At 42.2% G+C, this 16657-nt stretch overlaps 1 protein-coding gene across 3 annotated transcripts in view; it reads left to right on the plus strand.

The window, feature by feature from the left end:
• The first annotated feature begins 717 nt into the window (after window positions 1-717).
• LOC118453369 (TSC22 domain family protein 1-like) overlaps window positions 718-16657 on the plus strand; it is a 40690-nt gene continuing 24750 nt past the window's right edge. The window contains exons 1-2 of one of the 3 annotated variants that reach the window (XM_006802406.3): window positions 718-4114; window positions 4353-4837. In XM_006802406.3, the coding sequence (XP_006802469.2) occupies window positions 1509-4114; window positions 4353-4467 (2721 nt within the window). In that variant the 5' untranslated portion in view covers window positions 718-1508 and the 3' untranslated portion in view covers window positions 4468-4837. Of the gene's footprint in view, window positions 4115-4318; window positions 4838-16657 lie in introns of those variants that run through there. The other 2 variants (XM_006802407.3, XM_087829732.1) reach the window with 2 other exon arrangements.

Consider the following 16657-nt stretch of genomic DNA (forward strand, 5'->3'; position numbering starts at 1 on the left):
CTTAAGGTGGATGTTGATTTTATGTTAAGGGTCTAAATATTTTTTTTCAACTAAAGAGTATTTTGTGTTTTTGTAATTCAAACAACTTCCCTTGATTTAGAAATATGTTTAAATGTACTTCCATTTTCACTCCTGTGTTATGTTGGCATCCCTGTGTCAGAAACAGTAATGCATTTTATTTATAAAACTGGAGTATTTCCTGCAGGTTTTTCCACTCTGCAAAGAATATTAGAGTGAGACATACTGGATCTTTTGACTAAGGTTATTACAGTGTACCACTGGTGTAATGCTACTTCTACTTTTTATAAGAATAGTTTATTGTCTGTTTGATGTATGCTGCTACAACAACTCAATTTTCTTCTGGGCTTAATAAAGTTTCTCTGATTCTGATTCTAAAACAAAATAAAACCTAACTGAAACAATTTTGTGAACTTGGAAAACTATACAAACAAAAATAAAAAAAACAAGAAAATCCGATTTGAAAACTAACTGAAACCAAACTGAATGAAAAACAAAAAACTCAAAATTAAATAAACTTTTAAAGTAATGAGAAACTACAAAACTATAATGACTCCATACTGATTTCCTCTGGTTCAAAAAGACAAACAAAATCTATTGTGATGGCCCTAAACTGGTTTTCGGAGGGAGCGGCTGGGCTCGGCACTTTCCGGCACGCTTCGTGGATATTGACGTGAGCTCGTGGCCGCCTCTCCCAGACTGCTTTATGTCTGGCAGCAGCGGCCATGCGCGGTCGCCATATTACTGCGCACCCCTCCCCTCCGGCCCCGTCACAGACAGCGCAGACCACGGCAGCGGTGCAGGAGGCTCCATACTGAACGACGCTACCGCCGGGGCGGACCAGTGATACAGCAAAACCCAAACGAGGACCCAGAGGAATGGATTTAACCCGTGTACGGCGATTTTATTAGAAGTGTTTCGCCTTTTAAAGCTTCTAACTGCGGATTAAAGGTGGCTCGCTTTCACTTCGTTTCCTCTTGTTAAAAGAATAAGAATAAAAAACCCAGCAGTTTAAACAGCCGAGTTTGTGTTTAGCTAGCCGGTGATGGAGAGTGGCAGCTAGCTAGCTTTTAATATAACGCTAACTTACTCAGCAGCTTTTTTGCCCGCTTTTTGTGTTCATTGCAGCGTGGCGTCTTTTTCTCTTCAACAAAACATACAGAAATGTTAGCTTGTGTTTAATAAAGGCGCAGACGGACAGCTCTGGTAGTTAACCGGCGAACTGGCATCAGCTGACGCTAGCGGCCACTAGCTTCTTTTGCCTCGCTAGGATAACGCCGAAGCGAGTGAAAGAAGACAAGGGTGTAAATATCGGCACAACTTTTGCCTCATATCTGCGCACTTCGTTGAAATATCTATTGTTTTTTTTTTCTAGATAATTTTTTTGGTCGTTTGTCTGTTGAGCGTAGTTTTGTCAAAACGGCGCCTTTAACGAGCTGCAGCCTTATTGCATACTGTCAGAGACCAACTACCGCCCGGATCTTCTCGAAATGCATCATCCGGACCCTGCAGGAGACTCTGGCAGTGTTAGAAAGATGGCGCACCAGGCTGTCTTTCACAGAAGGGGGAGCAACACTGGCAGCGGGAGCGGCCCCGGGCTGTCAACATCAGCTAACCCGGTGGTTAATAACAGCCACGTACCAGGCGATGACTACCCGCCCTCCCTGTTGATTCAACCTCCTGCTGGCTCATCCTCCCCGGGTCCCCATCATCCTCCTCCCCCCCACAGCCTAAATCTGCTCTCCCAGCCCACACAGTCCACTGGAGCTCAGATAAAAAAGAAGAGTGGTTTCCAGATCACAAGTGTGACTCCAGCACAGGTATCTGTTAGTACCAATAACAGCATTGCAGAGGATACTGAGAGCTACGACGACCTGGATGAGTCCCACACTGAGGATCTGTCATCTTCTGAGATTCTGGATGTGTCCCTCTCCCGAGCTAATGATGTAGTTGGAGCAGAGAGAAGCTCCTCAGAGGAGACGTTGAATAATTTCCATGAGGCGGAGACCCCTGGAGCGGTCTCTCCAAATCAGCCTTCACACCCCCACACCTTGAACCAGGCACAGAAGCAACACGGTGGAGCCATGGTGAATGGGACTGTACACCATCAACATCCTCCACATCCTAACCATGCCCAGGTCTACCCTCTGTCCTCTGGCCCCGGGAGCACCTCGTCTGGTCTCACCTCTGGAGCTTTACCTTGTGTCACCCAGAAAATGCCTTCTAATAATGGCGGCCCTCAAGAGAGAGTTTCCCAGGCTGCTCCTTCAAGTATCCCCACTCAGCCTACGGGGACTGCAGTCCCGGGATCTATCCCTGGAATGCACAGCTCTGCTGCTGGCAATACAGTTAGCATAGTTAATCCCCAGACCAGCAGTGTTAGTAATGTGAATATGTTGAGCTCTGCCAACGTGCCTGTGAGAGGGGGAATCAGCACGAGTGCTAGCACTAGCAGTGGCGGCTATCCTCTCAATGTGATGAGCAGCAGTGGAGGGAGTGGAGGAGGAGAAAGTGCTGCTGCTACAGCTGGGAGCAACCTTATGGCCCCCACTAGCATGATCCAGCAACACCAAAACTTAAACTCCAACATTGCTATGACTGCTACAACTACTGTTGCTGTGAGTGCCTCTGGAGGCGTAGGGCTCCCCAGCGGGCTCCATGGAAGAGTTGGATCAGCTGTGCAGCAGCCTGTGAGTGCAACTGCTACAGCTGCGACCACAGCTCCTGTATCATCTGCTCCTGCGGCCCCTGTGGTGGCCACCACCACAAGCTCTCGCTTTAGAGTGGTGAAGCTGGACTCTAACTCTGAGCCCTTCAAAAAGGGCAGATGGACTTGCACTGATTTCTATGATAAGGAGACCCCAGCTCCTGCCCCCACTTCTTCTTCTGATCCTGCGTCCCACAGCATACGGCAGTTTGTCTCTGAGAGCTTTGCTGGGGGGTCAGAGAGAGAAAGCACAAGTGGGAGTTCTGTGAGTAGTACTATGAGTACATTGAGCCATTATGTCGAGAATGTTTGCAGTGGAGATGTTGGTGGACCACAGCATGCACAGGATTACAACTCCCCTCCTCAGGGCTTTCAAGGAATCCTCCCCAGCGGTTTAAGCATGGGAGTATCTCACACCCAACCCCAACAGCATGATAAAACTAATGCAGCCCCCTCGGCACCTACAAACGTTCATCAGCCTCCATCCATGCCGAGCCACCAGACTACCATGGGACTCACTGCTGTGCCCCAGCAGCAGCTCACTTATGCCCAGGCAGTTGCTAATCAACCCCCAGTAGGTGTTCAGCAGCAGAAGTTGGGTTATGCCACCCTACCACAGCAGCCAGCTGCTGCCCCCCAAGCACACACAATGTCGATGAGGCCACCTGAGTACACACAGCCGCAGCAAAGCATCCCTCATTCTCCTGCTGCTTCCCAGGCTTTGTCCAACCAAGCTGGATCCACATCTGCTGGGATGGCTAACGGAGCCTGCCATATGATGGGAGGTCCTCAGCAGCCCCACTCTCTTCAGTCTACCACCTCTAGTATGCCCTCTCATGTCGGGGTAGCTGGTGTTGGCCAGCAGCCTCAGAGCCATCCAGGCCATTTGGATTGCCAGCAGCAAAAGCCGCAGTCACTCCCAACACAAATCCAAAACCAAGGACTGAGCAACCAGCTGCCAACAGCGGCCCACCAGAGCCAGGCGTCTGCACCAAGTGTGCCTCCCCCCAACCCTCAGAGCGATCCCCAGGCCCAACCCCAAGCTCACAACACTGGGAATACTGCTCGGATGCCCCCGCAGGGAGTTCCCCATAGCCAGCTGTCTTCTGTGAGCTTGACCCATGACCACAGCAGTGCCCAGGCCCTGGCTCACGCTGCACAGGCCAGCGCCCTGTATGCCAGTCTGCCGAGCTTCACCACCACTCAGCTGCAAGATGCCCAGCGGCTGCTCCTCCAGCATCAGTCGGGTTTGTTGGGGCTGCCCAAGCTGTCTGGAGGAGAGACTGGATCCAACACTGGCCATGGTCAGGAAACTGAGGGCAACGCTGCCACCGCCAGTGCCTTAACAGCACCAGCTGGTCTCAAGACTGTAGATGGAGAAGAGGATGGGTAAGAGACTTCATTTTTCTACTTTTCTCACTTTTCTTATATTTGTTTGATTATCTGCAAACGGTTTATGGCTTTCTTTTTGTTTGTTTGTTTTTTTGTTGTTGGTTTTTTTTTTGGTATTGTATTAAAAAAAAGTTTTGCGTGATGGTACTCAGCATTTTAAGTCTGTTTGAAGCTGAATGAGTTCACTGTTTAATGTTGCAGCTGTGAGGGAAGAAAAGTGTTGTTGTTATCCTAGATCACCAGCCGACAGAGGCCAAGCTGCTGCACTCTCTCTGTCCTCTGTCAGTGGGATACAGTGCAGGGCTCAGCTGGATGTGACGTTTCTTGTCTTTATCAAGTGGCTGCAGTGATTCAACATTTTACCTCACCCGCCCGCCTGCTTGAAATCCCGGCTGTCTGCCTTACAGGGCACATTTTCTGCTGGGCGCACTGTTCCCTGTAGAGACTCTCAGCACATTTTGTTGTTGAAAAGCAGAAATTACAGTAGCAGTTGTCGACAACTTAATGAGCAATAAAATAAGACAGGTATGAAATAAACTGACAGCCATTGTCAATTTTGTTTTGTAGTCAAAGCAAGTCTTGAAATGCTCTTTCTGCTTTAGGAAAGAAACGAGTTGCCAGGTTGCTTATTCACATGAAAATGAAGGCACATGGCTCCTTTTTTCCTCAGTGAAAGCTTATTGATTTCATTAAGAGCCTTTTCCCTCTCTCTCTCTCTCTGCTACTGGCGAACTTGAAATCCTTTGGAAATTCCTCACAAGACGTTTTAAGAACATATTTTGAGGTTAGACAGGAATTTTAATCACTGTGCAGCACGAGGGACTTGCTTTCATTTCCGTCACCCCTAACAATCTGAAGTCTTATGAATATGTTGGTGTTACTGTCACCTTTGCCCTCATAGCTTTAGGGATGTTTAGCATACCTGAGTCTCAGTCAGCGCTTAGCGAAGTGATGCCAGGTACAGCTGGGAATGTGGAGGGTAACATGGAAGTTATGTTAGTTTGGTTTTTTTTGGGGGGGCGGGGTTGCCTTTATGGGTCAGCTGGGTAGATACTAAAGGGTGACTGGTTTTTATCACATGATGTTTAACTCTGAGGAATTTGAAATCTATGTGGGATCAGGTGGATTTTTGTCTTTGATCAGCACTCAAACCAAAGCCCTGCTTACAGATTATCTCTGTGAATTATGCTCATTCTGTCTAGTTGACCTGCTATCAGTGGTAGTGGTAATATTTTAAATTGGAATGGTCCTGGTAACTAATTTCCTGGATCATACTTTGTTTTCTTACTTTTAGACTAGTCAGTCTGCACCATACAGTGGCTTGTGTGGCTAACATTAACAGTGCTAGGACGAGCTACCTTCTGTGCTCGCAAACACCTGTGCATAGTGTAAATAAACATGTCTCCGGTCAGGTGGTTTACTTTGATGCGGCCTACATTTTGCAGATGAAAATAAAACAGAACTGTGCTGGTTTGCAGGGCTGTTACCTGCCCTGTCTAACATTGTGTTTCTTTACAACTAAAGTGAGACGAAGAGTGGGTCCAGGACGCTGGGCCCGGCAATCGACAGGTAACTTTGCAACAACTTTAACCCAACAGATAACTGGCACTGTACATTAATGCAACATGAGAAATTAGTTTAATTTAAGGCTGTTTGATTATGGCAAAATAATGATTATGGCAAAAAAATAATAATAATCCGAATTGTTGGTTAAGCTCAGTTATTTAACATGCTGCTTGTTATTGTCAGTAATTTCAACACTGTACAGTTACAGAAAACAGACTTTTTACAGCAAGTTTCCTTGAAGATAGGGGAAAAAATTGATAGGGAGAAAAAAGAATAAAAGATATGAGCTTGGTAGGAGACATGAGGTCTGAGAGAGTTTCAGACCTGGGCTAACAGGTGTTTTTGACTTTAAAGCCTGTGTAACAAGGGTAGCTGCCACAAAGAAGCCCATGCATCAGCTTAGCTACCTCGCACAGCTCAAGAGGCCTTCATGGTAGCTACAAGGTGAGACCTGGTGACGGAGGCAGTTACAAGCAACTGATGATAATCGTTTCACTTATACACAAATGAAAACTCACTCACTTTTTTTCTTATTACTGATATTTCTGCCTCTCTTTGATGTTCACTGACAAAAGCAATGCACTTCCGTGACTGCATAACAGGCATACTTCAAGAAAGGTATTTCCCTTGTGATTCTAAATTTGGACTTGTGCAGACAAAACACAGTAAATTAATCTATTAATCAGAAACTGCTATGTAAAGTTATGTTAAATGACAACCCTCTTGGGTTAAAATAAAACTTAAAAGCATCACTTATTACCAAGACAAAAAATGAACAGCTGTTGTGATCAACTGCATGGTTTTTAAATATCCGGATTACAATAATAACTACAATGATTGAGCAGCCTTGCAACACGGCTCTCCACCTAAAGAAAAATGGTTGCATGGTCAGTATTACAGGAGCTAGATATCTTAGCTGGACTTTTGAGAAAGGTTGCCCCAAGATATAGAGCCTCTACAAAAGGCCTTATGCAGATGAATTAATGACATGATACTTGAAAATGTCTTTTGGCAACAAGAAATTCAGTTCTGTTTTGGAACATAGAGTGGTAACAAGAGTAAGCACTGTGGAAGCTGACCTTATTCTTAGCATTTCAACTTCATTCTCAAAATAGAATTTTAAATTTATGCTGAGTTTTAAACAACAACAAAATACTTGATGTGGTCTCAGTGGTCATTTGGGGAAAAATGGGCTGTCAGAAGTGCCCTTTGTTAAACTGCAATCAAAAGAGGAACTGACCACATGTCAGATAACATAGGAACTGCTTTGCTCATTGGTCTGGCTTAACATTGTGGCATCGTGCCCTTCTGTGTGTTTTGGACACACAGTTTTGAAACACTTATGGTTTTAACAGTCACTAACAGTTCCTGCCCACTGTTATTGAATTGTTGCCCTAACGTTAGTCGCAGTAACAGAGGAATGACTGTTCTAACTTTAGCTTTCTGTCTGGTAGAAATATGTGTACAAGAATGTTGTGAACAGGGAATCTGTGAGCTGTATTTGGGGTTGTACAGTTCCTGTGGTCTTCTCTGTGACTGTCGATGACCATATTTTCAGTTTTTGTTATGTGGGATGACCCTGTCCTCACAAACCCCTCCGGAGCCAAAACTAACAGTTAGGTGTCCTCAGAGTGCCAGTTCATCTGTCTGCATGTGTCTCTTTGAATGAGGGAGCTTGTCTGTTGTACATATCCTGGGTCTGTCCTGCGAGTTATTAATGAGGTGTGAGTGTGAGGATGCCACTGCTGGGGTTTACTGGCAGCTAATAGTGATTAAAAATAGAATGTCAAATGTTCCTGTGTGCAGAATGTTAAGTAAAATGTTAGTAAAATTTATTCATTTTTGCGGGGGGGGGGGGGGGGGGGGGTGTTTATCACACTTGAATATTTCAGATCCTCAAACAGTTTGAAATATTAGACAAAGATAGCATAAGTATAAATGCAGTTTTGTAAATGAAGGTGTTTATTATTAAGGGGAAAACAAAAATCCAATCCTACATGTGGAAAAATAACTGGTTGGGCCACCCTAGGCAGCAACAACTGCAATTAGGTGTTTGTGATAAGTGTCAATGAGTTTGTTTTTTTTGTTTTTTACAGCGCTGTAGAGAATTTTTGCAGAATTGTTGTAATTCAGCCACATTGGAGAGTTTTTGAGCATGAAATGGCTTTTTAAGATCATGCCACAGCATCTCAAGATTTTCCAAAGTCTTCATTTTATTTTTTATTTTTTATTTTTTAAACCATTCAGAGTTGGACTTGTTGGTTTGTTTTGGATCATTGTCCTGCTGCAGAAAACAAGTGCGCTTCAGCTTGAGGTCACGAACACATGGCCAGACATTGTCCTTCGGGATGTTTTTGTAGACAGCTGACTACAGCAAGTCCTACGGGTCCTGAGGTGGCAAAACAGCCCCAGACCATCACACTACCACCACCACATTTTACTGTTGATATGATGTTCCTTTTCTGAAATGCTCTTACTTTTATGCCAAATATAATGGTACACACGCCTTCCAAAAAGTTCAACTTTTGTCTTGTCAGTCCAGAGTTATTTTCCCGAGTCTTGGCGATAATCAAGATGTTTTCTGGCAGGCAATCACTTTTTCACACCACTGTAACACAATTTTTTTTTTTTTCCCCCCCCTTTAGCTTTAATGAGGCAATTCATCAGTTACACTTTGCTCTATTTTAGCCTCCTTTTTATTTATTTGTTTTATTTGTTTTATTTTCTTGCTTTTTTGAGATTAAAATGGTCAGTTTATTAACTATTATTGGCATTCCTCTTGTGCCTTTGTCTCACCTCAGCAGTATTGCTTGTAATTTCACTAAAGGACCCACTGGGAAATGAGAATCCCCTCAATGTCTGGATATACAGTTTATCGACTTGCTTTGATCGACTTGCTCTCGACATCTCTGCCTCTTTTTCCCTCTCAATTGTCCCATATCTCTGCGCGTCTGTGGATGCAACCATCAAAATGAAAAGGCAAGTTATATTTCTTGAAGACGGAGATTATTTTATGGTCAATTGTACCAGTCTCTGTTAGCTAGAATTTGTGATAGAGGTACCCCTGTCTGTGTAGTTTGGCATATGCAACCTACATATTCTACCAGCCAGGCCAGAATGTTTTGAGAATCTAAAAGTGCCAAGTTTGGCCCTCATTGTCTAGAAAGGTGCTTTTTCTCTCAGGCAGTGAATATGGGTGAAATTTTGTCCTGTAAAGTCGGTGGGGGACTAATACTTGGGTCTGTACTAGGTTCCCTGCCAAGGCTGCAAAGCTTTAAGGATTGTTATAATGTCAAATGTTAAGGTCAATGTCTCTTTTGGTTTTAGAATGATTAACATCTGTGGGGAAGCTTTCATTGCACTTACGGTAATGATGTACACAAGTGTATGTCAAGTGGAGTAGTGTTAATCTTCACTTAACCTGTCTGCTTCTCTATTATGCTAATGGTGAGCAAAGCAGAGGAGACAAATTAGTGTGACACTATAACACAGGAGAAGCACAAAAAAAGACACACACACTTAAAAATTTGTTCTTTCTCTGGTTTCCTGGTTGGCACTGGACCCTATTGATGGGTAGTCAGATGATAGTGGTTAGGCTTGATCTTGGTACATTTAATGTAAAGGATATCCAATCAGCAGTGTTTGGGCGGATGACTGTGTGACAAATACTCAGATGTTTTATCCTAAAGACAGTCATGCTATTTTTTTTTAGATTTCTACTTTCTCATTGAGAATGCAGGTGTTTGTTTGTTTTTAATATATAAACACACTAATACATGTTGCGATAACGGGCAGATGATGATAATCATCACATGTAATGTTGCAATAAGTTTCCCAGCAAGTCAAATGTAAGAAGAGTGACGGCATTAGGGTTGGGATTTTTCGTTCATGTTTATCTATTCACTAGATCCTTGCAGTGTTTAAAGATGGATATAGCTGCTGCGATGCCACCTGTTATTTTCTTAAGTCCTATTTTGAAACCTTAAAACTTTCCCAAAATTACAAGAATGCGACAGTTGGTTCAGTTTGTGACCTAAGGTAAATGCAGATTGTCATTGAAAGACAGCTAAACTTTAACCTACAGTTTTAAGTAGGGAAGGATCCGTATTGGATATTCATATCAGCATGTTAATAAATAATGAGACATTAACCAGTGCTGGTGGTTGATGTTTATCTGCAACATTATTTTTCTACCTACATGTTCAGATAATGCAAAGCATAGAGAAAGCATCTCTTTCTCTTTAAAGATTTTTCTTTGTGTTGGCAGTTAGCTTCAGTATGTTCACTGAATTTCACTGTCAGTGCATCCTTAATTTTGTGGTGACGTCTTTGAATTGCAAATTCTGATGTTATTCCAGATGCTTGGTTTATTTATTTAAATGGAGTAGTAGGGATTCATTTTATATTTTTTTTTATTTTTAAAGGTTCATAGCAACACTTGTGATATTTGGGCTATGAAAAGATATTTGCTAGAGGTATGAAAAGGTTAGCTAGCTTTAGCTAGCAAGAATTAGCTTTTGTTAAATTTATTATGGCCCAACAAACTCAGTCCACTCTATAGTAATGCACCCACTGTGGAATTAGGCAGCAGTGTAACTTTTTTCTCTATAATGAGGAAACAAAATAATAATAGATGGAGCTGTTTGTCATGAAGGTTAGTCTATTGTCCCCATGTGAGCATTTTCAGGTTGGGAGGGCAGTTTTCTCAGATGAAAGGCACACTAAAAACACAATCCATTACCATCCATTACAGGCCATTAGTTTTCCCACCACACTCTTAAGTGAAACAGTCCTGTTTATTGATGAAAAACAAACCATCAGCAAGAACGGGGCAGACACAAACAAAATCAATGACGCATCTGAGCAGAGAACACCAGCAAAGCAGAAGACTAAGACAGTAAACTGCGCTGAGAGGTTTCTGCTAACTTCGGGTCCCCCCTGAACAATCTTAGTGTTCAGTTTCCTTCTGCCATTCATACTTTCACCTCCTGGTTAAAAAGTGATAGTAAATATTCAGCGAGACCTCCCTCTCGCTGCCTCTGTTGCTCATACACAGCATGTTGTTGCTCTGTTGTTTTCTGGTGCTCTCTGGCTCGGTCTGTATGTGTGCTAGGATTGAGGGAGGTGTCAGCAGCATAACTCACAACAATTGCTGTTTACTTGTAGTGAAACACTTTAGTGCTATATAAAGAGAGCACGGCTGAACGTTACAGCAGTTTTGGGCCATTTGTTGTGACGGTACTTTGTCACGGAGATTGTTCTAACTGCTCAAAAAAATGGGATACCTGCCCAGGTTTTGGCCCCTGTGTGGATTTTTCAGATTTGAGTGATCTTTTCACTGTGTATTACAGCCTGATAATAACAAGGAAATAGTGGGGTAATACAGTGTAATTCATAATAATTACAAAAACTTGGTACCAACAGTAATTATAGCTTGAATACTTAAATACAATTCCAACATCAGGCCGGGGTCGTTCTGTGTGGAGTTTGCATGTTCTCCCCGTGTTTGCGTGGGTTCCCTCCGGGTACTCCGGCTTCCTCCCACCGTCCAAAGACATGCAGCTTGTGGGGATAGGTTAATTGGATAATCCAAATTGTCACTAGGTGTGAATGTGCGAATGAATGTGAGTGTGAATGGTTGTCTGTCCCTATGTGTTAGCCCTGCAACAGACTGGCGACCTGTCAAGGGTGTACCCTGCCTCTCGCCCTATGACAGCTGGGATAGGCTCCAGCGCCCCCCGCAACCCTGAAAAAGGATAAGCGGAAGCGAATGGATGGATACTTAAATACGATTGGGCTGAAATTAATGTAATATGGCAGTGTGGGAACATGTGATCAAAAGTTTGTATTATGGTCTGTTTTTTTTAAGGTTCTGGTGGTTTCACATTGTATCGCTACTACTAGTAATGAAGTTTTTATTTAAGCAAATGCTTATTTAGGTTTAGTCACACTCCCCCACCCCTTCCCCCGTCATGAGTGTATGACTTATAAAGCACTTTCATGCCACTATAAGTACATAAATAAATATAAATAAAGTAAAGTAAATACCACCAGACAACCAAAACCATAAATAATGGCTCTTTGAAAAATACTGTTAACAAAGCCAAAGGGCCATAGAGTTGTCCTTAACAGGCTGCGTGTAATACTAAGAATAATGCAAAAACTTTTTCTCTAGCATCTTGCTAAATCAGTGCTAATTTAAATAAGTCTATATTAAAAAATAATAATAATAATGATGATAAAAAACAGTCCAAATATATCAAATTAATGAAAAATAAAATGTCCAAGCAATGAGTAAGGAAAGGGAAAAGGTAAAAATTTAAGGTGTTTCTAACACTTAACAGTCGATCAACATTCCTACCCGCATCTATGACCATGAGCTTTGGCTGAGGAAAAAATGGGGTTGTGGAAGCAGGCGGTGGAAATGAGCTTCCTCTGAAAGGTGGCTGGACTCTTCCTTAAAGATGGGGCGAAGGTCGAAGTACGGATGCTGCTACTCCACATTGAAAGGAGCCAGTTAAGGGGTTCGAGTATCTGATTAAATGGTAAATGGCCTGCATTTGTATAGCGCTGTTCTAGTCCTTAAGGACCCCAAAGCGCTTTACACTACACTACATTCAGTCATTCAGCCATTCACACTCACATTCACACACTGGCGATGCAAGCTACATTGTAGCCACAGCTGCCCTGGGGCGCACTGACAGAGGCGAGGCTGCCGGACACAGGCGCCACCGGGCCCTCTGACCACCACCAGTAGGCAAACATGGGGTTAGTATCTTGCCCAAGGATATTTGGCATGCAGCCAGGAGGCAGCCTGGGATCGAACCACCGAACTTCTGATTAGTGGCTGACCTGCTCTCCCACCTGAGCTACAGCCATCTCCATTAGAGAGCCTCCTGGACACCTCTTAGACACCTCCTAGGTGAGATGTTTCAGGCATGTCCTAGTGGAAAGAGGCTAAGACCTGGGACCCTCTGGAGAGATTGTTTCTTGGCTAGCTTGGGAATGTCTTGGTGGATGAAACCTGTAACAGTAATTGATTCTCTGATCTGACAGGTTAGGCTTTTATATCTAATGAAATAGGTTTTCAGTTATATTGTTCTAAAGAATTGGTTTGACCTTTACAATATTTCTAGTTTGTCCAAAGCAAAACTGAACTAGGCTTTTGATCCATGTTGAAACTGATAAATCCCTTGTTTGTGAGAAGGTTGCTGTGGTTTGGTTATTAGTTGTCCATGGTGAGGAGTGACGCTATCAGAAACATAATTGGGACCAGTTACAAGGATTATCAGTAAGACGTTAAAAGTTGGACTGCTTAATGTGAATGAGACCACTTGGATTTAAAGTATGCTGTAAAAACTAACCTGTGGTGAGGAAAATCACCTGTAAGCCTTGTGTAACACATCGTCATTTCCTCACCTGTGGGACGAGTTGACCCCCAGTGAGAGCACGGTGATAGACAAAACAACCCAAAATGAGACGGGCCTTCTTTGAACTGAGAACAAGACAAACTGCAGATGCAGCTCCTCTTTTGGTCACAAGTTATTTTGGTACCTCTGGTCTCTTTTCTTCATCCTCCATTTGCCTTCACTGGTCTTGAATGTTGAATGCTGTTAACAGGCTGCTATGCTGCCTGTCTAGCTATTATGTCCAACATGCTGCTCAGTGGTATAAATTTTAATAATGTGCAGATAAGTTTGCTTCAAAAAGGTTTGTCCTGTGTGACAGATAGCTGTGGATCATTAACTTTTAATTTAATGTTTATGTATTCATATAGTTAGAACTGTGAGTGAGGAGGCTCAACAGTCAATACACTCCTTAGCACTAATAGTTGCCACTGACACTATAATTCTAACTTTACTTTTGACTTGTGTAACTAAGTTTACAGATGTAACAGTTTGAGAAAATATGTTCCCTACTTTTAAAGCATAAGCAATCAGGCAGTCTGTAAGCAAAGGCATTTACTAAATAAAGATCCACAGGTGATATGTAGGTGGTTGAAATTTTAGCTAAAGATGTAGACCCTGAATCTAAAGAACAAAGGACTGGATAAAATGAAGGAAGTTGGGTAAGACTTGGATCAAATGGATCATTTTAGTTATCCCCAAAATAGAAATAGGATTCTTGCCAAATATCACTCTATTTGGATATTAACTTCTTAAGTATGTGTTTTTGGTTTTCCTCCCTGTTGCTACTTTGATGCTAGATTTAGCCGCTTTTTTTTTTCTTTTTAAAAGAAATGCAAAACCCAGAGTCACAGGAATAAATCCTAAAACCCAGAAGAATTGGCATGTATCTACTTCTGGTAGGCGCGTGCAGTTGGGTGAATTATAAGTTGAGTGCAGCATAAAATGCGTAACTAAAGAGTATACCTTGTGCAGTGGCAGTTCACTTCAGAGATCAGTAAAAGTAAGTTGGGTGAGATTATCTTGTAGAACAAAAATGTTTAGGTATCATAAACATTTTTCCCACAAAGTTTATTCTCTGTATTAATCCAAGAATATGGAAAAATCCTATCGAGGGAACCCAGGAATTGCCATATTTCATTTAATAAAATCTGTGAATAGTGTCCCATAGTTATTTATCATGCTTCTGCAACTGAAGGGGAAAAAACCCCATCATACAGCAAGAGCTTAGAAGCAAATTTCAATGCACAAAATGCACAAAAGAAAAAAAGATTGCTCTGTAATTGTTACAATCCTAAACAAAGAGAGATTTCTTCTGTAAAACCCCACCAGAACATCTGGACACTAGGTCTGTTAAAAGTCAGTGCCAATAATAAATGAAAATCGAATCAATGAAAGCCAGCAGTGAGCGACTCTGCTCAGTTTGGTTCCATCTGGTCCCGTCTGCTGTGTCCTCAGTAGTCTGAACCAGCTCCAGTAGACCTGACTAACTTGGGTCAGGTCAGCTCAGGTCACTTCCGCTGTGTGCTGTGAATTTTAGGGATCTCGTTGATCTCCCCACAATGAGCAACAGGCACGACACGCACACACCGGCTCCCTGCACTGCCAGGGGGAAGATTACATTCAAAACAGCAGCAGCAGAGATAGCCATCATGCTGCCAACCAGCCCACATTCCCCTAAGCTTTCACACTTTGAAACACACTATACACTTGTTCAGACCAACAATAGCTCCCTTTAAAAAAAAAAAAAAAAGCCTGCCTCATTCATTTTAGTATGACCACTGTGTTAGCTCAGCAGTGGTTTCAGCAGAAAAGTGTATTTTTTTTATATTTTTTTTGCCAAAAAAGTCTAACCCATTTTAACTGTTTCATCCTGACTGAACTAAACCCCAGGATGAGAAATATTAGTTTTCTTGGTACTGTTATGTATTGTATAACTAACACAAGTTAGATTTTGTTTTACAAACAAGAGCAGGATTCATCACTACATATTGATGTCGACGTGGTATTGTTATTATCTAAATGTGTACATTGTTGGGGGAAATTGTGCCAGAGACACTGTGTTGTTATAGTTATTTGTTTGAAAAGCTTATTGTATTAAAAACGTGGAGGAAAAGGGGGATTAACATACAAACACTAAATCTCCTGTTGCGAACAGCATGCGTGACACATTTTTTTGGGTGTATGCATAAGTTTTAAAATGCTGTTGATTTCATCTTCAGTCACGCATTTTTATTTTTAGGCTTTAGTGGGCTGCCACTGTCATCCCCCCTAAACATGCAGGCAATGTGCTGAATCATGGCCTGCATTCCTGTGGCCAGAGCACTGTCCAGTCAGCTGCAGGAGTTTAACTCACACACATTCACACACATGTAGAAGCAAAAATGCAGTGCATGACTTTGCTATAGGCGTAAGGATTGCTGCCTTTTTGTACTCAATGTGTTTCATAGTGTTTGTTCTGCTTCTGTCATTATGTCTCTGTTCGCTCTTAGCCCAACAGCACAGCTACCAAAGGTCATCCCAGGATAACGGAGACATAGTTATTGATAGTTGTGAGGCTTTTGTTTTTTCTCCATCGATTGATGCTCTCATCATTCCTGCAGACTATTTTCAAGTCATTTTCTATAGTGTTGCTGGATCATATGAGATATGTGAAGTTCTCTGTTATTGTGAATGTAAAACTATGATATTGTAACAACCCAATCTTATCACAATGTATCGAGAAAATGTGGGGGGAAAAAAACCCCTACAACAAATAATAGCAATGATGCTATCATGTAACAAATTAAAATGGAGGTGGTCTGTAAACACCAAAGTAACAATTATACAACTACTCACGATATCTGGTGTAATTAGTGAAGCTATATCAGGATTTCATTTTTGAAAAGTCATGATGCATCGAAATGGTGTTGTATCCTGTGTAGAGAAAAGACAAGTTGGGTGTTAATCACTATATTTATCACTTGATTGTCATCGCGGGCGTGCCCAGCTCATTGATATTTAAATGTTTCTGCCCATGCTAGTCAGCACCAACAGTTGTTATTGTTTTAAATTGTTCTAAAGGAATGACTAAGCATGCTTGGAAAAACAAGTGTTAATTTAGTGTTTTTAAGTATCAGTGAAAGACATTTGCAAGACCTGCTGTGGTGTTGTTACTACAAGTCTTAATGGGTAGTAGAAGTTATCTACCACTAACTGGGGCTGCAGGTTCGACGGACAGTACCACTCGTCTCTCCTGTGATACAAATGAGCAAGGTTAAAGACAGCTGTAAGAAGTAGCAATTCTGCAATATGATGTCGAAAATATTTTATTTCTGCTGTGTCCAGGGTAAACTGACATCACAATGTGACTGAAGCCTTGTGAAACACATTCATGTAATATTTGTGTGGCCAGTGCTTAACTTTGTCCATTTGACTGTGTGTTTTTGAATGTTTTGTGAGCATTTTGTTACCTTTTGGACTGTTTAAATAGCTACTGAAGTAGTAGCAGGAACAGCTTTAATATTGTTATCGTGACAGAACAATGATAGATAATCAGTTTGCTGTTATGAGAAAATCGGCAAACGTT

This window comes from Neolamprologus brichardi, chromosome 16 (assembly GCF_056152115.1).
Source record: "Neolamprologus brichardi isolate AB-2024 chromosome 16, ASM5615211v1, whole genome shotgun sequence".
Lineage (NCBI taxonomy): Eukaryota > Metazoa > Chordata > Actinopteri > Cichliformes > Cichlidae > Neolamprologus > Neolamprologus brichardi.